Genomic DNA, 27,957 nt, shown 5'->3' with positions numbered 1-27,957 from the left:
AAGTGTATTTTCCAGGTCCTCCCGCATTGCTGCAAATGGCAGTGACTCCTTTTTTTCTTATGACTGAGTAATATTCCATTGTGTGTGTGTGTAGTAATATTCCATTGTGCGTGTGTGTACAGTAATATTCCATTGTATGTGTGTAGTAATATTCCATTGTGTATGTAGTAATATTCCATTGTGTGTGTGTGTAGTAATATTCCATTATGTGTGTGCGTAGTAATATCCCATTGTGTGTGTATATAGTAATATCCCATTGTGTGTGTGCGTAGTGATATCCCATTGTGTGTGTGCATAGTAATATCCCATTGTGTGTGTGCATAGTAATATCCCATTGTGTGTGTGCATAGTAATATCCCATTGTGTGTGTGCATAGTAATATCCCATTGTGTGTGTGCATAGTAATATCCCATTGTGTGTGTGCGTAGTAATATCCCATTATGTGTGTGTGTAGTGATATCCCATTGTGTGTATGTGTAGTAATGTCCCATTGTGTGTATGTGTAGTAATAGTCCATTGTGTGTGTGTGGGTGTAGTAATACCCCATTGTGTGTATGTACAGTAATATCTGATTTGTGTATGTGTAGTAATATCCCATTGTGTGTATGTGTAGTAATATTCCATTGTGTGTGTGTGTGTATGTAGTAATATTCCATTGTGTGTGTGTGTAGTAGTATTCCATTCTGTGTGGAATTTGCAGTGCTTCCCTGGTAGTTGCTTCAGTTTATATTCAGTTCATGTGGGTGGGCTTGTATGAAGACCGTGATTTGGTTCTGGAGCAGTAACACAAACCCTCGGTTTGCCATGAAACACGTGTAGGCATGCTTGATGCAATCACTGGATCCACTAGAAGCAACACTTGTGTGGAGAGAGCTCTTCCCCCAGCACACTAGCTTGGGGTCAAGAGGGTTCAACTCAAGAAATGTTTCCTTACAAAGCTCCCTGGGAAAGGGAATGTGGAAAACAGTGCTTGCTTCCTGGAGGGGGGACCATTCCTTAGGAAACTGGTAAGGCAAAGTTCTCAATCCCTGAAAGTTATCTTTTTATGAAGATCCTGAAGAAAATAAGATAAATGAGGAAACATGGAAAAGGAACTTGTGTGTTGACCTGGGAGGTCTTTGGGATAAGAAGTATGTAGCAAGTTGATGTCAGAGGCAGAAAGGAACAGGTGTGGTGTTAGAAGAAAAAGTTAATCACTGAATAGTATTTCTGCCCATCAGGAAACACTTTTTGAAGGTTACCTGATATTAAGTTAGGATCTTAGTACCAGCATTTTCCAGACATCTTTGTGACTCACCAAAAGACGTCACTGCCAGTCTTTGGCTGCTCTGTAAAACTGAGACGCTACATAACCACTGATTGGTGGATAGGGTCTCCTTGTCGGCTGCAAGGCTGGTTCTTCTGAGGTGTTGCAGGCTCTGGGGCTGGCAACATGTGTCACTATAAGGTCACATGACCTTCACTCCCCAGCTGGTCAGCCAGGTATGTTCCCCTGCATCTCTGACCCCACCCCTGAGTCAACTCAGAGCATGGATCCAGCCTCAGTCCCCGCCTCCCCAGCTGCCCCTCACAGGTGTGGGGTCACTCTAGAAGCACTGCTGGTGTTCCCTCCCAATGGAAAGGGCTGTCTGTAGCCCAGTGTGTCAGGGAGGGTGTAGTGCAGTGCCTCATGCTGGTAAAGCATACGTGCTATTTCTTCCAGGAATTGGTACTTGCTGCCATCACCTTGTCATTTGTAATTTACTGCATGAGTGGATCTTGATGTATTTATCATTGACAGTACTGAATGTATAAGTGTTATTGGAAAATTTTCAAACTAAGGTGTATTTTCAAAAAGCTGCATGGTTAGTTTTTCAGAAAAGCTGTTTCATATTGACTTCCAAAGAAGGTTCTGGACCTAAGACACAACCACCTCCTGTCAAATATGAGTGCAGTTTGTCATTTGAAATGCCCTACTGCCTACTTCAGTCTGAGCCCATTTTTCCCTCTGTAAAGTAGGGCTACTGGTGCTTTCCTGTGAAGAATGCGTGAGCATCAAGGGAACAAACCTGGCACACGAGAGGCACTTGGTAAACATTAGAGGCGTTTCATCCTGAGGGTAAGTTTATCTCTGCTGATCGTTAACACACATGCTCTCCGATATTTAGAACCAGCTGGAAAATATTAAAAGCAAAGAAAGAGTTTTTATTCTTTGATATATAAAAACCAAGAAGACTTTCAAGTGTATACAACATAGTTTTTTTTTTTTTTTTTGTCTTTTTCTTTTTTTTAAGAAGAAAATTGCAGAAATATAGACTTGGGTAGAAAAATACACTCAAGCAGCTGCTCAAGACAATTTGTAACTCCTAAAATTATGAGCAATAGCACACAAATCTCAGCATAAGCCTTTTTTTTTTCTTTAAAAAATTATTCACATTTGTTTAAAAACTTAAGATACGGTAAGAAATATAACTTTCCTTCTTGGTAACACACCTTGTTTTTTGAGAAGATATTCAGTGACCAGCAATAACTTAGTGATAGAAACTTTGCCTTAGAGTTTTGGTTCTATGACACGTGTCATAGTAAAAGAAATACTTCCTACTCCTGGGGCCCCCAAATGCTCATACAGTTCATTGGAGCCCATAAACTTGGGGGTCCTAGACCTCAGAGGAGGAGCATCCTTGGTCTTCCCTGTATTTTAGGACCAAAACAGACAGTGATCTTGGCATACAAATAACAAAAACAAAGGTGCAGGAGACCACAGCTACTCAGTAAAAGCTATTTATGTCCAATAAATAGTTTCTAAGAGAAAAATAACTTTCTTTTCACTTAATGAATTCAGGAGAAATAAAAACATTGTGATACACGGTTTGACATCTGTCATCAAACTGACATCCATAAAGTCAGTTCTGCCACTGACCAGCAGGGGGTGCTAGACCACAGGAGAAGCAGCTGCATAGTTTCCCAAAGGGCAACCTACAAAAATACATCTACCTGTATTTACATGGAAACTTTTTTGGGTGAAAGTTTAGTTTTCAAAGGATAAATGTAACATTTTCTCCTCAACACTGGGTTCAAGCAAAAATACATATAAAATTTGGATGAAACACGAATAAACCTTTAAGATTACTAAATATGTAAATATTGATCGAATATCAAAGGGAAGTGACAATGAATTTACTCTGTGTTAAAAATCTTTACACTTCATGTGACTTGTTATTTAAAAGGAAAGATGCAGAACGCATACATCTGAATGGCTGAGACCTCTCAGAGGCCCGAGTGACATGTGGCTGGCTTGGCCACCATTCCTCATGGAAACATGTCAAAACCACCCTCAGAGTCACAGTCCCAGGAACAGAGTGGTGTTTATCTCAGAGTAGATAATGGCTTTTGATCACAGATGGTGAGCTGCACCTTCCACTCTCTTCCAAAGTTAAATTCACCTTCAAAGGTCTCACAAAGTTGCCCACAGGGCGAGTCCCCCGCCACGATCACCATGACCACTTCACATGGGTTTTCTCTTCCCAGCAAGGTGTGGGAGTTCAACACCCACTTGGCTATTTGAGACAGGACTACAAACTGTGAAATTCTGAAATTCATCCTCTGCAGTCATGCTTAGTATAGGTTTGGGTGCACTTGCTCTTAAATTCCAGTCTCTGCCTTCTTGCCACATTCTGTCTTCACAGCCTTCTGGCCTATCAGCAGGATTAGTGCAAGTCGGCAGGAAGCACAGTGAAAACATGACGACTATTTACTGAGTTGGCCAAAAAGTTTCTTTGGGCTTTCTCATAGCATCTTACAGAAAAACCCGAATGAGATTTTTTGCCAACCCAATACAAAAGTAATTTAAAGGCTTCATTTTAAAAAAAAGTATGTTTTTAAAATTTAAAAATGAAATATTTTCTGCGCTTAGGTCATTTCTACCACTTCACAAAGGTGCTGGACCTGGCACCTGGGCCAGTATAGACTGTGCACGTGTGTGTATTTTATATTCTACGGAGAAACTCTATAAAGTTTTTTTCTATTCATGAGTTGAAAGAAAGAATAGGGTTATGGATGAAAAGGGAGGGATAAGTAAAAACAACAAATAGGAGGAGTGAAGTATATAATTTTTTCTTATTTTAAAATTGGAATAGAATTTTAGAAGTGTTTCTCCTTGGTAAACTGAGCTGTCTGGTGCCTGGCCCTACAGGGTGACCGCCGGCCCGTGCTCCTCCACCCCTCCCGGGGGCAGGGCCAGGCTGTGGCGAGGGTCAGAGCGGAGGGAGCTGAGAAGCCTCTGGACACTGCCCTCCCGCCCAGGGCTGTGTAGGCTGGGCGCCAGGCCTGCGCCGTTGACGCGCGTGAGGCTGCCGGGAGGCGGCCTGGGGGCCAGCCGGGGCTCCAGCACGCCCTCGAGGACCACGTCGGCCTCCTCGTCGCTCTCCATCTCGTCCGGGGGCAAGTTCTGCAGGACATGGGCCGCGGGCAGGCTGTGGCGGCTGGCTGTGCTGTCCGAGGAGCGGCCAGAGCTGCCTGAGGCACGGCTGCCCCGCACCACGTTGTTCCTCTGGTTGGCGGGCTTGACCGTCACGATGAGGTTGTGGCTGTTGGCGATCATCATGTCCGTGACCTGGTCCAGTGTCTTCCCAGCCACCTCAATCCCGTTCACCTCCAGGACCTCGTCATCCACGGCCAGCAGCCCGGTGCTCTCGGCGAGGCCGCCAGGCACCATCCGGGAGATGAAGACGCCAGGCACCTTCTCCAGCCCCTGCGGGGCCACACGCACACTCGTGCCGTCGCGAATGTAGAAGCCCAGCGGCTTCTGGCAGCCGTGCCGGTACAGCCTCACGCGGCGGTGCGTCTCAGGAATGATGTCCACGTCGATGATGGAGGACACCGGGCGGAAGTCGTGTGGCAGGCCGATGTGCAGGTGTGTGCGCCGGCGGGGGCCATCTTCCCGCAGGGCCAGTGGGCGCCGCCGCCTGGACAGCGAGCCCGCCCCAAAGCTGCAGTGCTCAGCCTCTTCTGGAAAAGCACAGAGAGGACAGTGAGAGCACAGATCGGGGGCAGCGGGGAAGCACAAGTCAGGCTGCACTGAACACTCAGAGTGTCAGGTAAGTCCTGACTTTCTGCAGCTCGCCTCCCACCACCTCTCTGATGTGTTGTGATCCCAGGAAGTCTGAGGCGGTGAGCAAATCAAATGGTGTAAAGAACTAACTAAAACACAGAACTCCCACACATGCCTTGGAGCTGAATCATCAATTCATCTTGTCACACGTCAGTTTTTGGGAGAGTCTCGGCTTCTTGGATGACATGCAGGCTACTAGCTTCACTAGTGGTTTTGATGAGCCCACAGCAATCCTGCCATCGGCCAAACTGGCCCAACAATATTCACCAGGCAAATGTTGGATGCCAAGTTCAAGCACAATCACCTCCCTAAATTCAGCTCTACAGGCAACCAACAGAATGGTTGAAAGGTTAAGACAATTAACAGTAGATGCAAGGTTTAAACGTGCCTGGCTGGATTCTGCAGTGACAGTGGAGCAGGGACACCAGGAATGGCCCCCCACCTGGACAGCAATGGCAGGGGCAGAGTCTGTCTGATGTAACTAATTTGGAACTTGAGAGTCTGTTGAAGGCTCACCTTCCAAGGGAAGAGCTGGCTGCTAATTGAACTCAGTTCTGGGTAATTCAACTCTCAGTGCAGTAGCAGCTACCTAGTCCACCCCCAGCACCCTGGCAGGCAGCTGTGCACTGATCCTGGAGCAGTCTGTGGGACCTGTCCTCCAAACATCAGGTATCTTCTCTGACTACTGATTGATCCTTCTCATCACAAAGGTGTAGACGGGTGGGTGGCTTTTGCTGCACCTCCCTGTGTTGTTGCAAGCCCCTCCCCTTCCACCTGAAGGAACATTCCAGAGAGTGAGAGGACTGGCACCCTTTCTCTCCCTTCATTTTTCACCTTTTCCCACTTTGGGAGCCAAAGCTTAAAGTCCAGGACATTAAAAACAGCTGCATATATAGGGAAAGTTAGAAAGTGACTGTGCATGCTCAAGGAAAGGCTCAGAAAGGACCTTAGAAGACCTTAAGTTCACACTTTAATGCTGACACTCAGCACAAAGACAGTCTACAACAATTAAAAAAAAATTAGAAAAACAACCATAGCAAATCCTGGGGAAGGGGTACAATATAATTTCCAGAGCTACCACATTATGAATCCCCATTGTTCAGCAACAACAGAGAATCACAAAGCCTACAAAGAAACAAGAGTGTGCCCCAACTCAAAGGAAAATCGTAGTAGAAACGGGCCCCGAAACAACCTGATGGCAGATTTACTAGACAAAGACTTTAAAACAATGGCCTAAGACATGATTAAAAACAAAAAGATATAGGGCAAATCAAGAAAACAATGTGTGAACAAAATGGAAATATCAAGAGAGAGATAGAAAACCTAAAAGGAAACTAAATTGAAATTCTGGAGATGAAATTACAATAATGGAAAGTAGTGAATGGGGGATTCCAAGGCAGATTTGAGCAGGCAGAAGAAGGAATTAGTGAACTTGAAGACAGGACAGTAGAAATTATCCTTTCTGAGGAAAAACAACAAAAGGTTAAAGAAAAGTGAACAGAGCCTAAGCAATCACCGGGACATCATTAAGCAAACTGACGTGTAGTTTGTGAAACTCTCAGAAGGAGAAGCGGAGAAGGCAATGGCAACCTACTCCAGTACTTTTGCCTGGAGAATCCCATGGACGGAGGAGCCTGGTAGGCTATAGTCCATGGGGTCGCTAAGAGTCGGACACAACGAGGAACTTCACTTTCACTTTTCACTTTCGTGCATTGGAGAAGGAAATGGCAACCCACTCCAGTGTTCTTGCCTGGAGAATCCCAGGGATGGAGGAGCCTGGTGGGCTGCCATTTATGGGATCGCACAGAGTTGGACACGACTGATGCGACTTAGCAGCAGCAGCAGCAGCAGCAGCAGCAGGAGAACAGAAAAGGGTGGAGGGACTATTTGAAGAAATAATGGCTAAAAACTCCCAAATGTGATGAAATGTGCAAATGTAAAAGCCCATGCTCAACGAACTCGAAGAAGTCAAAGAGACCCAAGATGACAATATAATCAAACTTAATTAAGACACAATGTAATTTTACATGCTCCAGAACCCAGAAGCAGTAATATGAAAGGAGGCTGGGGCAGACCCACCTGTTGATCTCAGAGAGTCTCCTGGGTAGGTAGAAGGTGACTGCAGATCACCCTAGGGACACAGATGCTGGTGGCCGCCATTTAGGGGAACTCATTCTGTCACATGGACTCTAGCACTAGAAAGTGCCATCTTTGACTTCTCCCTCTAGCTTATTAGCTTCAGGACCCAGCCCATCCCCTGCCCAACAGTCTGAAGGCACCAGCACTGGGAGCTGGGCAGGGACACAGCCCCACCTACCAGCATGCAGGTTGCCTAAAGACCCCCTGAGTCCACAGCTACTCCTGCAAACACCTTCTCCACCAGAAGGCCCTGGCACCACACACTGGAGCTACAGCCAGGGTTCCCCTAGGAACACCGCAGCTAGAGACTCCAGGACCTAGCTTTGCTCACCAATGAGCCTCAGAGCCCCCTGAGCCCTGGCCACCAGCAGACAGACACCAGCCCCAGGAACACCACAACCAGAGACTCCAGGACCCAGCTTCACCCACCAGTGGGTGGACACTGGCCATAGGATTATTGCAGCTTGCCTTATCAGCTCTCAGGCCATCAGCAAACTGGCCACAGTCTCAGGATATCTCAGGATCCAGCCATCAATGCCCCCCTCACCCCCACCAACAGTGGGATGAAACCTGCTATGAAACCCCAATGGCCTTTCAGTGAGAGGCCTCAGGACCTGGCTTCAACCACCAGTGAGCCAGAACTAACCCCTGGACCCCCGGTCCCCAGAATCAGTTACCTTAAAGCCAACAGCAGCTCTGAGATACCTTAGAATCCTCAGCCAGCTGCCCAAGGAGAAAGTCCCATTCACCAGCAGGCCGGTATCAGCTTTGGGATACTGGAGAACCTACCCACCAACAGGCCAACACTAGATCCAGGAAATCTGGTTCTGCAGCCATCCACCCTGGAACCAGGCTCCACCCAACAGTGAGCACTAGACCTGCAGGCAGGCAGGGTTCTGCAGCCAGCTGCCCTGTGACCTGGCTCTGCCACCCAGAGGCCAGTGGTCTCCACCCACAGTAGAGCCTGGCAAACCAGCAGACAGGGCCAGCTGCACCTACCAGACTGCCCATAGGGTCATCCTGCTGCAACAGAAGAGCCCACAAGCCCTCACGCAGCATATTGCTCTGGTGACCAGAGAGGTGTGTGCTGCGAGGAGCATGACATCTCCTAAAAAAGGCTGCTTCTCTAAGATCAGGAAATGTAACCAACATATGAGATACACAGAAATAAAAACAGCAAATTAGGCAAAATGAGGCAATAGAGGAACAGATTCCAAATGAAAAAAAAAAAACAAAAAAAAAAACAACCCATAAGAACCAAGAGAAATAGATAAGCAATTTACCTGGTAAATAGCTCATGGTAATATCATCAAGGTAATCAAAGAACTTGGGAGAAGAATGGATGAGCAGATTGAAAAGTTATTAATTTTAAACAAAAAACAAGAAAATATAAAGAATGATCAGAGACATACAATAACTAAAATGAAAATACACTAGAAGGAATCAACAGCAGATTAAATGATACAGGTCTGGATCAGCGAGCTGGTAGACAGAGCAATGGAAATCAGAGTAGTGCAAGCTGAACATAAAAAAATAAAATGAGGATAGTTTAAGAGGTCTCTAGGATAATATCAACTATACTAACATTTGCATCAAAGGGGCCCCAGAAATAGAAAAAGGGGCTGAAAATACATTTAGGATATACTAGCTGGAAACTTCCCTAACCTGGGAAAGGAAGCAGACATCCAGGTCCAGGAAGTAGAAAGCCCACGCAGGATCAATCCAAAGAGGACCACACCAAGATAATTTGTAATTAAAATGGCAGAAATTGTGATGAAGAGAATATTCGTGGCAGAGAATATTAATGGCAGCATTAATATTAAAGGAAAAAACAAAAGCAACACACAAGGGGCTTTTCAGCAGAAACTCTGCAAGCCAGAAGGGAGTGGCACCATATATTTAAAGTGATGAAAGGGAAAAACCTACAACCAAGAATATTCTACTTAGCAAGGTTCTCATTCAGATCTGATGGAAATCAAAAGTTTTACAGCTAGGCAAAAGCTAAAAGAGTTCAGCACCATGAAACCAGCCTTACAAGAAATGTTAAAAGGACTTCTTTAAGCACACAAGAAAAGACTACAACTCGAAACATGAAAACTATGAAAGGAAGAAAGCTCACCAGTAAAACCAAATATATAGGAAAGATAGTAAACCTACCACATACAATGGTAGTAGGAAAGTTAAAAGACAAAAGCAGTACATCATCTGTATCTGCAATAGGTAGTTAAGGGATAGAAAAACAAAAAATATGTAAAATGTGATGTCAAACAGTAATTGGGGGAGGGGAGTAAAACTGCAGTTGTTTAAATGTGTTTGGAATTGCAAGATCAACAACTTATCATCCCTCATGGTAACCACAAACCAAAAACCTATAACACAAACAAAAGAGAAAAATTTTCAAACATAACATTAAAGATACTATCAAAAGACAAGGGAACAAAAGAAGAAAGGATCAAAAAAGAGCTACAAAGCTGCCGGGAGCCGGCATATTGCATATTGAGTGCATATTGCATATTGAGTGCATATTGCATATTGAGTGCAGCACCTTCACAGCATAATCTTTCAGGATCTGGAATAGCTCAAGTGGAAGTCTATCACTGCCAGGAGCCAGCGTGAGGAACTCCGCCCGTGGCAAAGGTCATGAGGAAGGAGGCTCGGCATACGCAAAGGTGAGATCGAGCCTCAGGAGTCCCCCTGGAAATTCTCAAGCATCTACCCCTGAAAACCAGAGTCTGCCTACTTTCTGCTTTGTGCTCTCACCTACACCTCTGACTTTACTGGGGGCTGTCCCCCACTACCTCTCTCTGAAAAAAGAGTTAGCTTACAGCTCCAGTTAATAATTCCTGGGTGTGACAGTGTTTCAACCTACAAACTCCTTTGGAAATCCTCTAGCCTGCCTGAATAGGTTTTTCCGGCCACATGCTATTGCTCAGAGCCTCCCAACTGTGAGAGGCATGACATGTTTTAAACTGTTTAAATACAGATTCCTTTGAGCAGTGAAAAGATTGATTAGAAATTGTATTGGTGAAGGGTTTTTCACTTGTTGGGCCAATGTTTGCTGCTAAGTTTCCGTATCCCTTACCTACTGTGTCCTTGGCAGTGTATTGATTGATATAATGGGTGTATAGAAATGTAAGTAATAGCCTCAATGTTTGTAACCTTGGACCCTTGAGTTAATTCTTTTCTTGATTGAGCCCACCTCACCTTTGCCCTATAGGAATGCAACTTTATCCAATGCTTTTTTGGAGGCTGGCGCCTGACTTTAGAGTAATCACTTTTAGAGAAAAATAAGTTTCTTAAAATGTTAACAGGCCTCCTGGCCAGAAGATGATGTAAATCACCTAAACTTTTGCATATGATAAGTTTGAAAGCCTGGCTTCGATTAGGATCAGGAACTGCTGTCCTTGCATGACTCTACCCCTTCCCCCATTATCCTCTATGCATAACTTAAGGTATAAAAACTACTTTGGAAAATAAAGTGTGGGCCTTGTTCACTGAACTTGGTCTCCCCATGTCACTCTCTCTCTCTCAAATTCTGGCTGAGTCTCCATCTGGAGTGAGGAACCTGCCATGCTTACTAATTATGCCTGGGCTTCTAAGATCCGACCAGGGAGGCCTCAGTGTCTCCTCTCCTTCGGGAGAACGGAAGGATGCCTGCAGCCTACGTAAGTGGTGCAAACTTCTTGTCTTGAAGTTTTATTGGTCTCCCGCGTAAACCAAGCTACTCAGCCTCTTTTCTCCACTGAATTTCCTCACTGAGCTATCCTCATTCTATTACTCTTTATATCTTTGATAAATATTTAAATAAATAGGTCGCCTACGCCGTCTCTCCTTCGAATACCCTGGATCAGCCGGGGCTGGACCCTGGCACAAAGCAACTCAAAATTAACTAAAGTGACAATAAGTATGTACCTATTAATAATTACTTTCAATGTAAATGGACTAAATCCTTCAATCAAAAGATACAGAATGGCTGAATGCCTACAAAAACAAGAGCCATGTATATGTTGCAGGAGACTCACTTCATATCTAAGAACACACACAGATTGAAAGGGGATAGACAATTTATTCCATGCAAACGGAAATGGAAATAAAGCCAAAATAAGAATACTAGACAAAATCGATGTTAAGATAGACTGTAACAAGTAACAAAGAACGACATTAAGTAATGATCAAGGTATCACCCAAGTAAAACGATATAATAGTTGTAGATATATACATACTCAACACGGTAGCACCTAAATACAGAAAGCAAATGTTAACAGACACAGAGGGAGAAACTGACAGCAGCACAGTAATAGTGAGGGTCTTTAACATCCCACTAACATCAGCAAGGGCGTCCCTGGTGGCTCAGTGGTAAAGAATCCGCCTGCCAGTGCAGGAAATGTGGGTTCAGTCTCTGGGTTGAGAAGACCTCCTGGAGAAGGAAATGGCAACCCACTCCAGTATTCCTGTCTGGGAAGTCCCATGGACAGAGGAGCCTGGCAGGCTGTAGTCTATGGGGTTGCAAAGAGTCAGACACAGCTGAGAAACTAAACAACAACAATATAAACAGATCAGACAGAAAATCATTAAGGAAACTGGTCTTAGATGACACATTAGATTACACGGACTTATATAATTCCACCCAAAAGCATCAGAATATGCATTCTTTTCAAGTGCACATGGATAGATCACATGCTGGGCCATAAAATAAGTCTGAATTTTAAAACATTGAAATCATGTCAAGCATCTTCTCCAACCACTATGCTATGAGATGACAAAACCAACTACAAGAAAAAAAAAAAAAACAGCAAAAGACAAAAGCATGTAGGGGCTAAACAATATACTACTAAAGAACCAATGGATCTTTAGTAAGATGAAATAAAAAAATATTTGGAGACAAATGAAAATAAAAACACACTGATCCAAAATCTATGGGACACAGCAAACGTAAGAAAAGTTTACAGTAATACAAGCCTACCTAAGGAAGCAAGAAACATCTCAGACAACCTAACCTTTCACACAAGGGAACTAGAAAAAGAACAAACAAAACCCAAAGTTAGTAGAAGGAAATAAATCATAAAGATCAGCAGAAATAAATGAAATAGAGACTTAAAAAATAGAACAGATGAAACTAGGAGCTGGTCCTCTGAAAAGATAAATAAAATTGATAAATTTTTAGCAAGACTCATCAAGAAAAAGCTATCAAAAAAGAAAATTATAGGCCAATATCTCTGATGAGCATAGATACAAATATTCTCAAAAAAATGTTAGCAAACTGAACCCAACAATATATTAAGATCATACACCACGATTACACAGGATTCATCCCAGGGAAGCAAGTATGGTTTAGTTCTGAAGGCAGGAATACTAAAGTGGTTTTCCATTCCCTTCTCCAGTGGATCACATTCTGTCAGAACTCTCCATCACGACCTGTCTGCCTTGGGTGGCCCTACATGGCATGGCTCATAGTTTCATTGCGTTAGACAAGGCTGTGGATGTGACTGGTGATGGAAGCAAGGTCCGATACTGTAAAGAGCAATATTGCATAGGAACCTGGAATGTTAGGTCCACGAATCAAGGCAAATTGGAAGTGGTCAAACAGGAGAATGGCAAGAGTGAATGTTGAAATTCTAGGAATCAGCAAACTAAAATGGACTGGAATGGGTGATTTTAACTCAGATGACCATTATATCTACTATTGTGGGCAAGAATCCCTTAGAAGAGATGGAGGAACCATCAAAGTCAACAAGAGAGTCCGAAATGCAGTACTTGGATGCAGTCTCAAAAATGACAGAATGATCTCTGTTCGTTTCCAAGGCAAATCATTCAATATCACGGTAATCCAAGTCCATGCCCCAACCAGTAATGCTGAAGAAGCTGAAGTTGAATGGTTCTATGAAGACCTACAAGACCTTCTAGAATTAACACCCAAAAAAGATGTCCTTTTCATTATAGGGGACTGGAATGCAAAAGTAGGAAGTCAAGAAACACCTGGAGTAATAGGCAAATTTAGCCTTGGAGTACAAAACAAAGCTGGTCAAAGGCTAACAGAGTTTTGCCAAGAGAATGTACTGGTCACAGCAAACACTCTCTTCCAATAACACAGAGAAGACTCTACACATGGACATCACCAGATGGTCAACACTGAAATCAGATTGATTATATTCTTTGCAGCCACAGATGGAGAAGCTCTATAGAGTCAGCAAAAACAAGACTGGGAGCTGACTGTGGCTCAGATCATGAACTTATTGCCAAATTCACACTTAAATTGAAGAAATTGGGAATACCACTAGACCATTCAGGTATGACCTAAATCAAATCCCTAATGATTATTCAGTGGAAGTGAGAAATAGATTTAAGGAACTGGATCTGATAGAGTGCCTGATGAACTATGGACAGAGATTCGTGACATTGTACAGGAGATAGGGAGCAAGACCATCCTCAAGAAAGAGAAATGCAAAAAAGCAAAATGGCTGTCTGAGGAGGCCTTACAAATAGCTGTGAAAAGAAGAGAAGTGACAAGCAAAGGAAAGATATATCCATTTGAATGCCAAGTTCCAAAGAATAGCAAGGAGAGATAAGAAAGCCTTCCTCCGTGATCAGTGCAAAGACATAGAGGAAAACAACAGAATGGGAAAGACTAGAGATCTCTTCAAGAAAATTAGAGATACCAAGGGAACATTTCATGCTAAGATGGGCTCAATAAAGGACAGAAATGGTATGGACAGAAGCAGAAGATATTAAGAGGTGGCAAGAATACACAGAAGAACTGTACAAAAAAGAGCTTCATGACCAAGATAATCACAATGGTGTGATCACTCACCTAGAGCCAGACATCCTGGAATGTGAAGTCCAGTGGGCCTTAGGAAGCATCACTACGAACAAAGCTAGTGGAGGTGATGGAATTCCAGTTGAGCTATTTCAAATCCTGAAAGATAATGCTGTGAAAGTGCTGCACTTAATATGCCAGCAAAGTTGGAAAACTCAGCAGTGGCCACAGGACTGGAAAAGGTCAGTTTTCATTCCAATCCCAAAGAAAGGCAATGCCAAAGAATGCTCAAACTACCGCACATTTGCACTCATCTCAGATGCTAGCATAATAATGCTCAAAATTCTCCAAGACAGGCTTGAACAATATGTGAATCGTGAACTTCCAGATGTTCAAGCTGGTTTTAGAAAAGGCAGAGGAACCAGAGATCGAATTGCCTACACCTGCTGGATCATGGAAAAAGCAAGAGAGTTCCAGAAAAACATCTATTTCTGCTTTATTGACTATGCCAAAGCCTTTGACTGTGTGGATCACAATAAACTGTGGAAAACTCTGAAAGACATGGGAATACCAGGCCACCTGACCTGCCCCTTGAGAAACCTGTATGCAGATCAGGAAGCAACAGTTCAAACTGGACATGCAACAACAGACTGGTTCCAAATAGGAAAAGGAGTATGTCAAGGCTGAATATTGTCACTGTGCTTATTTAACTTCTATGCAGAGTACATCGTGAGAAACGCTGGGCTGGATGAAGTGCAAGCTGAAATCAAGATTGCTGGGAGAAATATCAATAACCTCATATATGCAGATGACACTACCCTTATGGCAGAAAGTGAAGAAGAATTAAAGAGCCTCTTGATGAAAGTGAAAGAGGAGAGTGGAAAGTTACCTTAAAGCTCAACATTCAGAAAACAAAGATCATGGCATCCAGTCTTGTCACTTCATGGCAAATAGATGGAGAAACAGTGGAAACAGTGTCAGACTTTATTTTTTTGGGCTCCAAAATCACTGCAAATGGTGACTGCAGCCATGAAATAAAAAGACACTTACTCCTTGGAAGAAAAGGTATGATCAACCTAGACAGCATATTAAAAAGCAGAGACATTACTTTGCCAACAAAGGTCCGTCTAGTTAAGGCTATGGTTTTTCCAGTAGTCTTGTATGGATATGAGAGTTGGAGTATAAAGAAAGTTGGGTGCCAAAGAATTGATGCTTTTGAACTGTGGTGTTGGAGAAGACTCTTGAGAGTCCCTTGAGCTGCAAGGAAATCCAACCAGTCCATCCTAAAGGAAATCAGTCCTGAATGTTCATTGGAAGGACTGATGCTGAAGCTGAAACTCCAATATTTGGCCACCTGATGCAAAGAGCTGACTCATTTGAAAAGACGCTGATGCTAGGAAAGATTTAAGGCAGGAGAAGGGGACGACAGAGGATGAGATGGTTGGATGGCATCACCGACTCAGTGGACATGAGTTTGGGTAAACTCCCGGGGTTGGTGATGGACAGGGAGGCCTGGCGTGCTACAGTCCATGGGGTCGCAAAGAGTTGGACACGACTGAGCGATTGAACTGAACTGAAGAAAGGTCATATAGGATAAGCCCACACATAACATCATACTCAATAGTGAAATGCTCAAAGCATTTTCCCTAAGATGAGGAAGAAAACAAGATTGCCAAATTTCACCAGTTATATTCAACATTGTATTAGATGTCCTAAGCAGAGCAGACAAGAAAAAGCAAAAAGAGGAATCCAAATTGGAAAGAAATAAAACTGTCACTATTTAAAGATAACATGATCCTATACATAGAAAATCCTAAAGATGCCACCAAAAACTTACTAGGCCTCATCAATTAATTCAATAAGGTTGCAGCATACAAAATTAATATTCAAAATAGTCATATCAAAAGAGAATAAATTACATAGGAATAAATCCCAGGAGGTAAAGGACCTGTGCTTGGAAAACTAGAAGACACTAACGAAAGGAGTTGATGATGACACAGACAGAAGGAAACATACGCTGTTGATTGGAAGAGTCATCATAATACTGTGAAAATAACCGTACTGCTCAAGGCAATCTACAGATGTAATGCAATCCCTGTCAAAATACCCATGAGACTTTCCACAGAACTAGAACAAGTAATTAAAAAATATGTATGGAAACACAGAAAACCTGAATAGCCAAAACAATCTTGAGAAGAACAGAGCTGAAGGTAACATGCTCCCTGAGTCCAGGCTATTATAAAGCTATACTAACCAAAACCATATGGTACTGGCACAAAACAGACACAGATCAATGAGACAATAAAAAGCCCTCAAATAAAGTGTGGGAGGCAGGTGGCTGTGGCCTTGGCCAGGCCGTGCCGGACCTCAGCACCCAGACACCTCACGCCTACAGGCCACACTTCCACCCACCCACTCCCCTCTGTTCTTGTAACTGCTCAAGTTGGGAAGCTCCAGACAAATGTAGAAACCAAGGCACATTCTGCCCATCTGACAGAAAGCCCCTGCCCTGGTGCTCAGAGGGGTGTCCTCAGCTTTTCCTGCCGATTAGGCTAGGCCTGCAGGGAGGAGAGGGCCTCTCCAGGCGCCCCGCCTGCCATCCAATAAGCCGGGTCCACTGTCCTCTGTCTTGTGCTGCTGACTCAGTTTCTCCAGACACAAGCTGAGGCGGTCTGCTTTCCTCCTAGCAGAGTTAGCATCATGGAGAGAAGGAAGAGCTGAGGAATGAGTGTGATCGCTGTCGGGATCACAAGAGAGCCCCAATGGCTGCTGCATGGTCACCAGAGGAGCACCCAGACCCACAGCACAGGAAGTGGTGCAAGCAGACTGCTGGCTTCTGCGTAAAAGAATTCTACAAATGAAAGGGATTCCAGACAGAAATGAGAGCGCGGAGGGGAACAGCGGGGAGGGGGAGTGGCCCGAGAACATCCTTCTACCTTTCAGTGACGCGTACCCCACGGGTTGAGAAGCTCACACAGGGACTTTAATTAGCCGTCACCCAGCTGCGTGCAAATACTGCCTCCAGTCTGAGCTTGTCCAGGGTAGCTAAGGCCAAGCAGCTCCCCTGCCCATGATTAAGCAGACATGGAAACCTCCCGGAAGAGCTGCACTGCTGGATCAAACACAAGTCAGAACGAGTCTATTCTTAGAGACACTGGAAACGTCAACATTTGAAAAGTCTGCCACATAAGCTGAAAAACAAAATGTGCCACATATTGCAAAGGAATCTGAAACTCCTGCAGTTTTCTTTCCTCACAAGTTTTGTCCTGAAGCCTCAAGACCTGTCTCCTTAGTTTTTTTCCCCCTCAGTGCCCCTGATAAACTCAGTTCCTGCAGCGATCAGAACTCCCTGGAGGGTCCCCCACCTCCCAACCCCAGGCACTCAGCTCTCTCCACTCCTAGCTCTGATTCGCTGGGCTGCAGGGACTCAGATGCCACTTCCAGATGTTCCGTCTTGGCCCCCACCACCCCACCCCCCATTTTCCTCAAAGGAAGCTGTCCTGTTAGCCCCCATCTCCCCCAAGAGTGCAGCCCCCAGGCTTGCTGAGCCCCTGTGGGAGGAAGCATGGTGGGATGGCTCCAGGGGCACCCGAGGGCCACACACTGATCATGCGCCAGGCATTGGTTTGGCATCATGGTTGCTTTTATCAGGTCTGGTTCCAGAATCAAAGGAAGTTAAAGAGGATTTTAAAGAAATGACTCAAAATAAATGCAGAGTCAGGCTCTGCATAAACTGCTCTAAGGATCAAGGAACGCACGGCTCGGGAGCCGAATGCCAGCCTGGCACCTGCCAGTCTGTGGCCGTCTGTCCCTTCCTGCCCGCAATGGTTCAGCTGGTTCCGGAACCAAGATCTTGGGTGGGGCTAGGGTTGGGCTCAGGCCAGTCAGGGCCCCTCTTGGAGCTGTGGTCCTAGGACCCTTCCTAGAGGTAAACCTGCATTTCAGTTCTCTCTGGGAAGAAGGGGCTGCTTTAGGGTGTGGCACCTCCCGACGGCAGACACAGCTGTTCTAGCAGGGGGTGCACAGGCACCTCCCGATGGCAGACACAGCTGTTCTAGCAGGGGGTGCACAGGCACCTCCCGACGGCAGACACAGCTGTTCTAGCAGGGGGTGCACAGGCTCTGGGGGGCTTTCCATGGACACTCAGCACATGTCTAAGCGTCTCTGCTAATCATCCCAGCAGGGAAGCCGTGGTAGCCCTGGGTCACTGGGCCATCTTGGGGACGAAGGAGGCAGGTCCACTGTCTGTGCCATCTGCAGAGACCCCACAGACCAGTGTCAGGAGCCTGGAAGGAGAGCACAGGAAGCAGGGCTGAGGGCCGCTCACAGGGCTCCTGGGGCGCGGCCTTCTCAGAGGCTGTGAGCTCCACGTCCGGGGCAGGCAGGGGCCCTGAACTGTGTCCGTGAACTAGAGTTGGCTTCTGGGGCTTGTGCTTCTCAGGTGACAACATCTGTTTTAACCAGCACAGAGGTGTCTTGTGTGCTTGTGTTCTGCTCCCAGTTGCTTGACTTTTTTTCCCCGCCCCCCTCCTCTTTCCACGAGAGATGCTAGTTGCCTACCTGCCCCCTGCCCCCACCCACCCCCCTGCAACTTCAGCAGGACAGGCTCTGTCAACCCCGAGGCTGGCTCTCGGTTGACCAGACTGCAGATGGTGGTCAGCAGGTCTCAGGCAGTGGCCTCCACCTACATCGGGGCCAGGGACTAACCAGCTTCCTAGCCTCTCTGCCTCCCACATAGGTTGGGTTGTGGGACGGCCAGCAGCCTCCTCCCCCAACCCCAAAAGCTGACTGAGTGACAAAGCTTCCTTATATTCACACCTGTGGATCCACCCTTTTTGATAAACTCTAAGAATCTTTGGTCCCTTATTATTATAAATACTCACTTATAACCACCTCGCGGCAGAGTAGCACCTCAGGTCCTACATCTGCCAAGCAGGTGACGGGCCTGGAAGCTGCCCTGGGGTGCTCAGGTGAGCATCAGCCGCAGGCAGGTGGGCTGAGACACACCCGTCAGCTAGGTGTGCAGACAGCCAAAGAAACCTGAAAACAGGTGGGGCACAGGTGCCCATCGAGAGCTGGGAAGGTGGGAAGGAGCACCTCCAACTCGTACGGCGGTGGTTGCAGGGCGGAGGCTGGAGCACCAGTTGGGAGAAACCCTCCCTAACAAGCTCTCCAGTCCTCTAGCCCGGCTTCCCTCAATTTAAAACATGTTCTTTCAAAGTAAACTCCTCTCATGTGAGCTTCAGAAAGGCTGGGCGCTTGACAACAAGCTTTCTTCTGACGAAAAACAAAACAAAACGAAGTAAGTCATTCCTGGGTGTCTGAGGGCTCAGGCCTCTTACATGGCCCAGTGCCATTGGCCCTCCGTGTCTGTGGGCTCTGCATCCGCATCCTCTTCAGTCCTCAGTTCAACCGAATCCGTGGACGTGAGACCGCGGATACAGAGGGTCAGCTGCTCTAGTTTCCCCCTGGGTCCTGTTTTTGGTAACTAGGACATAGAATTCTTTAGGCCACTCCCCACCCCAAGTCCAGGGCATGGAGTGTGTGTCGCTGGCCCTGACAAGGAGACACAAGGAAGGAATCAGCAGGATAGGGTTTAAATTTTCCTTCGAAAGACCCCAAAGCCATAACCCACTGCTCGGTCACCACTGTCGGTGTATCTTCTTCCCATGAGAACTGTCTCAGGCCGTGCCTGCCTGCTCCCCTGTGAATCCCTTGAGCAGGTGAGCATGGACGCAGCTAGAGGGTATCCCCACCCCAGGAGGATATTTCCACACCACCCTCCTCCCCTGCAAAATCTCTAAGACAGAGGAGCTTGCAGGCCCCCACACCTGCCCCAGTCCATGGAGGGGTGTCAGCACGGAGCGCCAAGTGGCACCGCCCAGCTGTGTGTTTCACCAGCCCGTGTTCCTTCCCTGAACGTTTGCCTTAAAAAGTGTTGTGTGCTTTCTTGAGATAACATTCACATGACATAAAATTCACCATTTAAACCAATTTAAAAATGTATAATCCCGGGGTGTTTAGTAAATTCACAATGTTGTGGAAACATCACCACTATCTAATTCCAGAGCATTTTCATTACCCCAGAAAAAAACACCATTCAAGACAACCTCCTCCCTCCAGCCCCAAGCAAATGCTCGTCTACTGTCTGTCTCTGTCGTCTGGACACTTCATATAAGTGGACTCATACAGTATGTGGCCTTCTGTGTCTGACATCTTTCAGTGAGCATTGTATTTTCAAGTTAATTTCTTATCTACAGCTGAATAATATTCCGCTGTACAGATGGACCGCATTTTTTAAGTTCACGCCTCCTTGATGGACACTTGGCTTGTCTCCACTCTGGGGCTTTGTGAGCTGTGCTGTGTGAGTGTTCTTGTGTGGACACACGTGCTCATTTCTCTTGGGTAGATAGCTAGGGATGACATTGCTGGGTCGTATGCTAACCATAATTTCAACTTTTTGAGGAATCGCTGAACTATTTTCCGTGGTGGCTATGCTATTTTATATTCCTGTCGGCAGGGCGTGAAGGCTCTAGTTTCTCCACATTTGTTTCTCGTTGTCTTCATCTTTTCATGTGCTTATTGGCATCTGAATATCTTCTCTGGAGAAATGTCTGTTCAGGTCCTTTGCCTTTTTGTCATTGGTGAGGGTTTTCTTTCTATTCTAGATACAAATATAAGGTATATGACTTGAAAATATTCTATTCTGTCAGTTTTCATTTTCTTGATAGTGTCCCCTGATACACAGAAGTTTTACATTTTGATGAATTCCAGTTTATCTATTTTTCCTTCTGTTGGGTGTGCTTTTGGTATTATATTTAGGAAGCCATCGCCTAACCCAGGGTCATGTCCCTGTGCATTTCTAAGTAAAGCAGCAAACAAAAGTAGCTATGGCCCTGGTTCTAAAAAACAGAAACATAAATAACACCGTGTGTGCGGGATCTGGTCTTAGGAGCTCTTTTCTGTCTGCCCTGCAGAAGAGGCCCAACACAAAATACCATGCGTTAATAGAAGTTGCTGGAACCGGCATGATGAGAATATGAGCAATGCAACCACACAATGCATAGAGTCCTAATTTGAAAAGTGAAGCACGGCGTTCCCTCCCAGTTTCCCAGCCTTGTGTGAGGGTGATGCATGCCAGGAGGCTGAACAAGTTTACCAGGAAGACAAGACTCAGACCATCGTCCGTGTTTTCTGTTAAAAATTTCCTCAAACAGATGAATCTTGAAAGCACCTCAAAGTGAAAATAAAGTCAACTCTGAAACACTTTTCTCTGCCAAGAGGAAGCCATGCCCAAGTTCTGCGAGACGTTTGATCCGCTCCCCAAAGAGTCGGCTGAGATGCTGTCAAAGCCCACTGTGAGCAGTGCTAGGTCCTGCGTGGCCAGTTCTGGGCAGCACCCAAGATTCTCCACCGAGATTCAGGGTCTAGATTGCTGGTGGGACCTCTGAGGTCAATGACCAGTGAAGCTTTATGGCTTCAGGACATGGAAGAAGCCAGGCTGAGGCCCAGCTGGGTCACTGTAGCCCAGGGAGTGGTTTGCTCCTTCTGAGCCACCCTCGACCTCCCCGGGGCTCTAGAGCAAGAAAGCAAAGGCACATGGAGCCAGGATGTCTGAACCATCCTCTCCAACCCACTCCAGGTGCTCAGGGCCCAGCCTCAGGCCCACAGACACAGGCAGGTCAGGGGGCCAGGAGCCACTTGGGTGACTTTCCTGAGGCCTGGAGAGGCCACGTCAGCTGGGATCACCCTTTCCTGGAGGCCGAGCTGGCTAAGAGCGTCCCACCCCTTCCTCCTCAGTCCTCAGGGCTCCCGAGGCCCAGGGAACCTCCCTCTGAGGCTAGATGCAGACACCACTAGGTACAGGACCCCGGTGCTCGCCTGCACACTGCTCCAGAGGTGGCAGGAGTGAAGACAGCGTCAGGAAGACTCACTCCCTCCTGCTGGTTCGTTCATTCAGTCAATGTACAGAGAAAGTGCTTGACATCTGTCGGGAGCCAACACTAAACAGATTGGATCAAGTGGATTAAATACACAAAACACAAAGAAAACGCCCCGACATTCCTGCTCCTCCCTAGTAAATGTCTCGTGCAAACTTTCCCAGGCTGTTTCGTGCGCCGAACACGTGTCTGTGTGGGGAGGTTCTCCGGAGACATGGAGCTGGTAGCACATGTGGACACAGACAGGAGAGGAGATTCATGGTGGTGTTTATGGAGGCCGGGCACCCCCCTGTCTGAGGGCAGGAAAGGCAGACCCTCCAGCCCCAGAAGAGAGGACCCCCTGGTTCACCTTTGTCCTCATTTGGTCGTCTGGCCGGTGGGGTGGTGGAGACTGGCCCCAGCCAGTCCCCAGTTCAGATGCCCATCTCTCCTGGAGACATGAGCACAGACACAGCCTCTCTGGGCGTCACTCACGGCAGTCAAGCTGACATGTACGATTAACCATCGTGACACAAATGTAGAAAATACACTCAGTAACACTTGATGTTTTGAGCGGAATGGGGAGCTGTGTTAGCTTGCCAGGTGGAGCTGCTGTGCAAAGCACCACAGGCAGTTTATTCTTAGTCCTGGGGCTGGAGCTGCACTTGGTGCTGTGTGCTGGATTCTTGTGAGGCCTCTTCACAGTGGAGGGGGTACCCTCGTGGCTCTCTTCTTTCTAGAAGGACACAGGTCCCCTCCCGTGACCTCATTTAACCTTAATTGCCTCCTGAAGACCCTCAGGTTGGGGTTAGGGCTTCGACGTGCGGCTCTGGGACAGAGTTCGGTCTGTGCTGCGTGTGTGCGGTTCACGGCCGGCTCTTTTTGTTTACTGTATCTTGAGTGCCGTCTGTGTGGGACAGGTCTTTGTCACTCTGCAATGTCTAGTGCACACTGCAGGGATAGGCCTCCGTACCCATGTGACCCCCCAACTGCTCTATGTGGGGGCCCCCCACAGGCCCCCACTCTACGTGCCTCTCCGTGGGCTCTTCCCGGAAGTGAGGCTGCTGAGCTTTGGGTCAACACGCATGGTGAGCCACCCCAGGCCCGCTTCTGTGATGTCGCTGCAGGCAGCATCTCTAAATCCAGTGACCCTAACTGGCCACGAGCCCCAGCAACACACCGTGATGTCTTTCTGGTCAGAGAACAGGAAATCCTAAGCAGTTTTCTGAAGGAGGGGCTTTGGGAGGAGAGGAGAGGTTGGGTTTGTGGTGAGGATCAGCCTGGAAGATAGAGGAGGATGGGTCCTCTGGGGACACTCCTGGTGCCGACTCCAGGGCCTGCAGTGTAGACCAGGTACATGGGAGGGGCTGGGGGCCAGTGCTCTGCTGCTCCAAGAGGGCGTGGATCTAAGACAGAAGGGGCAGGGAACACAGTTCGGGGTATCCAGCATGGCTTCCTTGAATGTCATCCCCCAAGACAAGCTGCAGAGGCTGCCAGGAGGGTGCGCTCTCTCCTTCCTCGGCCCCAGCCCCCTCCCACCTTCGGGGCCATGTCAACTCCAAATAGCCTGAAGGTTGCAGGCCATTTGCTCCTCTTGGGAAGAAGAGGGAGGAGGACAACCCAGCCTGGGCAGATGGTTAATAAAGAACATGCCGAGTCAAGGGAAACACAGAGCCAACTGCCCGATTTCTTACATATTTGCAGAAGCCACAAAGGGGGACGGATCACAAAGCACCAATCGGAACTCGCCGTTCCCGCCTCTAGCCCATGTGGGAGGACTTCTTGCCAAGCCTCCCAGCCTTGTGCCCACAGCCTAGCCCACAGGGAGAGCCTGGCTGGAGGGCTGCAGTCACATTTTTGACTAGAGGGGAACATTTTTACTCGGTTACTCCGGGATCTGAAATCACTCAGGTGTGTCTCGGGGCTGCTGCCTCAGACACATGCGAGGCCAGGGCAGGTGAAGTCATCTTTCTCAGCTAGGCGCGCACGCCCCAACCCGCAGCAACACGCCTCCCACCCCCGGCCGTCGCGGGAGAGCAGTCTTTCCTTTCCAGGACTGTGTCCTGCCCTCCACGGGTCACAAGCCTCAGCGTCACTGCAGAAGGGCTAACAGTGGGGCCCTGACGAGTGACCCGCTCCCTCTCCCCGGGTCCCCAGGCAGGTCTTGTACGGAGCCTCCTGCCTCCGGGCCTGAGGTGCTGACCTCAGACAAGAAGCTCAGCTGAAGACTCAGCACCGTGCCCTCCTACAGTGTGGTTAAGCCACAGCTCCAGCTCAGCAACCGGGGAGCAGGCTGTGAGCAGCCGTCCTGTGGACCCATCGCTTCACAAAGCATCAGGAGATGGAGCTGGTGTCTCTCCCAAAAGGCACACTTTCAGAAGCCTGGAACCAGGGGCCCCGATGCCATCCCTGCCCTCTGCCCTCACCTCCTCCACCCTCACCTCCAGCTGGGGCTGCTGTGCTGGCTCGTGGTCCAGACACCACACCCCAAGACTAACAGTCATGAAAGACCCTGGGTCTCGTCTCACCAGCCCCAGCACACTGTGTTGGGGGCTAAGCCTGATTCAGGCCCTCCACTTCATGGACATGGACAGGAAGAGCTGTCCCCATCTCCCACTCTCTCACATTTAATCGTTTTTATGAAATAGGCAAGAGGTCAGATGAAATGAAACGTGAACCTTCAATTTCCAAGGAAAACACAGGGCCTCTCAGGAGTCTGTCTGCGAGCAGGACGGGACTGCCAGGGGCAGAACGGGGTTGGACACTTCTGAAAAGCCAGCTCTCCAACCCATGTTGGAGCCAGTGGGTTGCCACCAGCTCATGGTGGGCTCCTGGTTCAGCTGCAGAGCAGAGGGTGTGGGAAGAGTATCAGGACTGAATCAGAGAGAAAGGGCCGTGTTCCACGGCTCCCTTGCCTCCGAGCGGCCACTTAAAGCCCCAGGGGTCGCCGGCCCCAGCAGGAGGAGTGGAGCCGTCCACGTGTCCGCCCTTCCTGCCTGGGGCTGTGACTCGGCCTGTATTTACAGGACACTACAGCGGTTACCAGAAGGGACAACTGTAATTCAAACAGCTGAAAATAACTGTTGGCAGAAAAGCACATACTTAGAGCAGACCTCCTTCAGCAATTCCCACAGCTGGGCCCGACAGCAGAGGAGGGCACGGATGTGCCAGAGCTCAGCCGGGCAGGGGGTACAGGCCCTTGCCCCTGCCCTCAGCTGGCCCAGCTCTGCGCCCTCCAGGCACTGTGAGCCTCACAGCACCCGCCCGCTGAGTGCCCACACACGGCAGCAGCCCTTTCTCAGCAGAGGCCGCTGGGCACTGCGTGATGCCAACAGGCAGATGTCTGTCTCGTGAGCCCACGGCAAAGGCCACCAATGCCACCCAGGTGCCTCACCAGCAGCCCCTGAGGATGAATACCCGCAAGCAGACCCAGGACCCTGCACACACTCAGGCCAGCCCTCCCCTGGGTCCTCTACTCCATACACCCTGAAGACTCTGCAGAAGACACAACTTCACAGGGACCCTCAGTCCAAGAATCCAGAGCAGAGTCGAAGACCAGCTCATGTTATATATGTGGCAGAGGCTCAAAGTCAAGTGAAACACCTGCTTCAAAAAGACGCTTTCACTGCTGGCTGAGCCATGTTCGGTGCGGCCCTTGAGAACAGTGCACTCAGCTGTGCAGCCATCACTGTCGCCTAATTCCAGAGCACTGTCATCACCCCAGAAGCAAACCCCAAAGCCTTCACTGCTCCCCACCCCCACCCTAGGCTGTGACTTTGCTCATTTATCAATCACCCCAGAGTCTGTCTGTGCAAATATGAGCAGGTATGAACGCAGACTCTTACCCCCTGCTCAGTGTAGCATCGTGTGCATAAAATTCTGCACTCTGTGTTTTCTCCTCAGTACGTCTTGAGGACCCAGATTTTAAGAGCTGAATAGGCCATCTTCCTGCTGTTTCTCAAGAGCTGCCTGGTACCCCAGCAACAAGCCAGGTCAGCAGAGGGGCTGGACAGCACGGGCATCCAAGATGGAAAAGCCATGGCAGCCAGGAACCACAGTGTGCATCCTTCTTGCGTTCCAGAGGAATTTGTGGTCTGTCCAGGGACACTTTCTGATGCCGTCTTTAGGCCCATGGAAACTGCAGCCTGTGGGCCAGGCTTGTGCAAGTGCCCAGCTCCTCTGCTGACCGCCCCAGAGAGCTGCAGCCTCCTTCACTCGCAGCTCCAGTTGTGGGAGGAGACGCAGAGACACCTGAACCTCTGAGAAGCCACATGACCTCTCTGGGACTCAAGTTTGTCCGTTGTAAAGGAGGGACAGGTCACCCCCCTCAGAGAGACCATGGACTCGAGGACACCAGGCTTGCCTGTGAGGCTCCGCAGCCCCGGGAGTCTTCCCCGACAAAACCAGCTCCTTTTGCAGGAAACAGGGCTCATTGAGTTCCTGCTGTGACAACAGCCCTGAACCTGACGCCTGACTCCTGGTGAAACACACACAGTCTCTGCAGCTCCCTCACCCCCATTCTTGGGACACCAGGACCCCTGCCAGTCAGTTACCATGGGGCCTGGCAGAGAGCATCTGCAGCGCAACCTCGCAGCTCACAGCACTCGAGGTTAACTGGTCTGTGGCACCAGTGGATGAAGACTTAAAAAGTAACAAAGGTGAGGAGGACGTATTTTAGTTTCAGAAGCACCTCACGACAGAGCGTGGTCGGCAGGGATCTCCCAAGGGGCCTGAGGAGTACCCAGGGCCGCGGGATCTGGAAACCTCCTCATGCAAAGCCCAGGGAGCTGCCGCACTGAGTGCAGGGTCCCCTCACCTTCTGAATTACGGCAATTCCACTGATTCTGCCGGCGCAGGAGATCCATCAGTGTGTGCTAAGTGTGCCCAAGTGCCTCAACAATGAGGGCCACCAGAAAGCTGCTGGAGAGATGGTTTGGGGGTTCTCTTCTTCACGCTGACAAACCCTGAATCTAAACCTCAGTCTCAGATTCTGCCCTCTGATGGTCCTGAGCATCAGAAACATGCATCTGGTGTCTTCAGTGTCAACTGCACAAAGAAATTTCATTCACTAAAAGATGCTGAAAGAGACTGGGGTGGCTCCAAGGTCAAAGGCTTACTAGCTGCAGGTGGGAGCCATGCGGGCTTGGCCGTCACCTGGCTCCCCTCTCCTGAGTCTGGGAGGCAGAAGGAGGAAGGTTTGCAGGGAGGCAGACAGGCAGCACAGCTGTTGGCCGAGGGGTCCCAGTGTCTCAGGGGACTCTACTCCCAACACGCAAACACATGTCATGACACAGATTGCACTTGCCAGCTCACTGGGGTCCCAGCAAGAGGAAGACCAGTTAGGCTGCTTGACCTTCTGAGTCACTGCTGATGCCCTGACGTGTCCGGAGTTGCTGAGACTCCACATACAGCTGAAGTCGAAGAAGCACAGCTCCCACTGCCGGCCTCCAGGCCAGGGCAGTCAGTGCAGGGGAACCAGGGGGAGGGTCAGCTGCAGACGCAGCCCCCAGGAAGGCGTGGGATCTCTGCAGGGACGTGACGACTCCAACTAGCAAGTGACAGTTATTTCCTAAGTGATTTACTGTTTGAAAAAGTGTAATCCCTCACCTTGGATTAGAAATTGTAACAAGACTGTAGACATTTATCAGCTATAAATATGCCCCATGGGCATTTTATAGGGATTTATACTTATATGGACAGAGGTACTTTTTGGCATTTGATTTAACTCCCTAAAACACACTATTTTTAATGGGTGCAGTTCCAGCTGGGAGACAAAAAGGTTTAGGAGGTGGGTGGTGTTTGCACATCAGTGTGAATGTGCTGAGTGCCCCTGACCCGCACGCTCAAAAAAGGGTAAAATGGTCAGTGTGATGTTGCCTGTGCTTTCTCACAATGAAACAGCCTTCCATGTGGGTAGTGTCAGGACTCTCTCTCCTCTGCAGGCCGACAAGGCGCAGCTCTCCGGGGCACCTCCCTCCCTCTGTGGTTCTCGCGGGACGGGGAGTGTGGTGGGTGGGCCGGGGGCATGGCCTGCCCTGGTGTCCCCACAGAAGACA

General features: G+C 48.2%; 1 protein-coding gene across 1 annotated transcript in view; it reads right to left on the bottom strand.

Annotated features, from left to right (window-relative positions):
- Positions 1 to 2,163: 2,163 nt before the first annotated feature.
- PARD6G (par-6 family cell polarity regulator gamma) overlaps positions 2,164 to 27,957 on the bottom strand; it is a 77,048-nt gene continuing 51,254 nt past the window's right edge. Inside the window, 1 exon segment of the mRNA NM_001098100.1 lies at positions 2,164 to 4,986. Within this exon segment, the coding sequence (NP_001091569.1) occupies positions 4,166 to 4,986 (821 nt within the window). The 3' untranslated portion in view covers positions 2,164 to 4,165.

This window comes from Bos taurus, chromosome 24 (assembly GCF_002263795.3).
Source record: "Bos taurus isolate L1 Dominette 01449 registration number 42190680 breed Hereford chromosome 24, ARS-UCD2.0, whole genome shotgun sequence".
Lineage (NCBI taxonomy): Eukaryota > Metazoa > Chordata > Mammalia > Artiodactyla > Bovidae > Bos > Bos taurus.
Note: the sequence above shows the minus strand (reverse complement) of the source record. Positions and strands in the feature narration are given on the sequence as shown.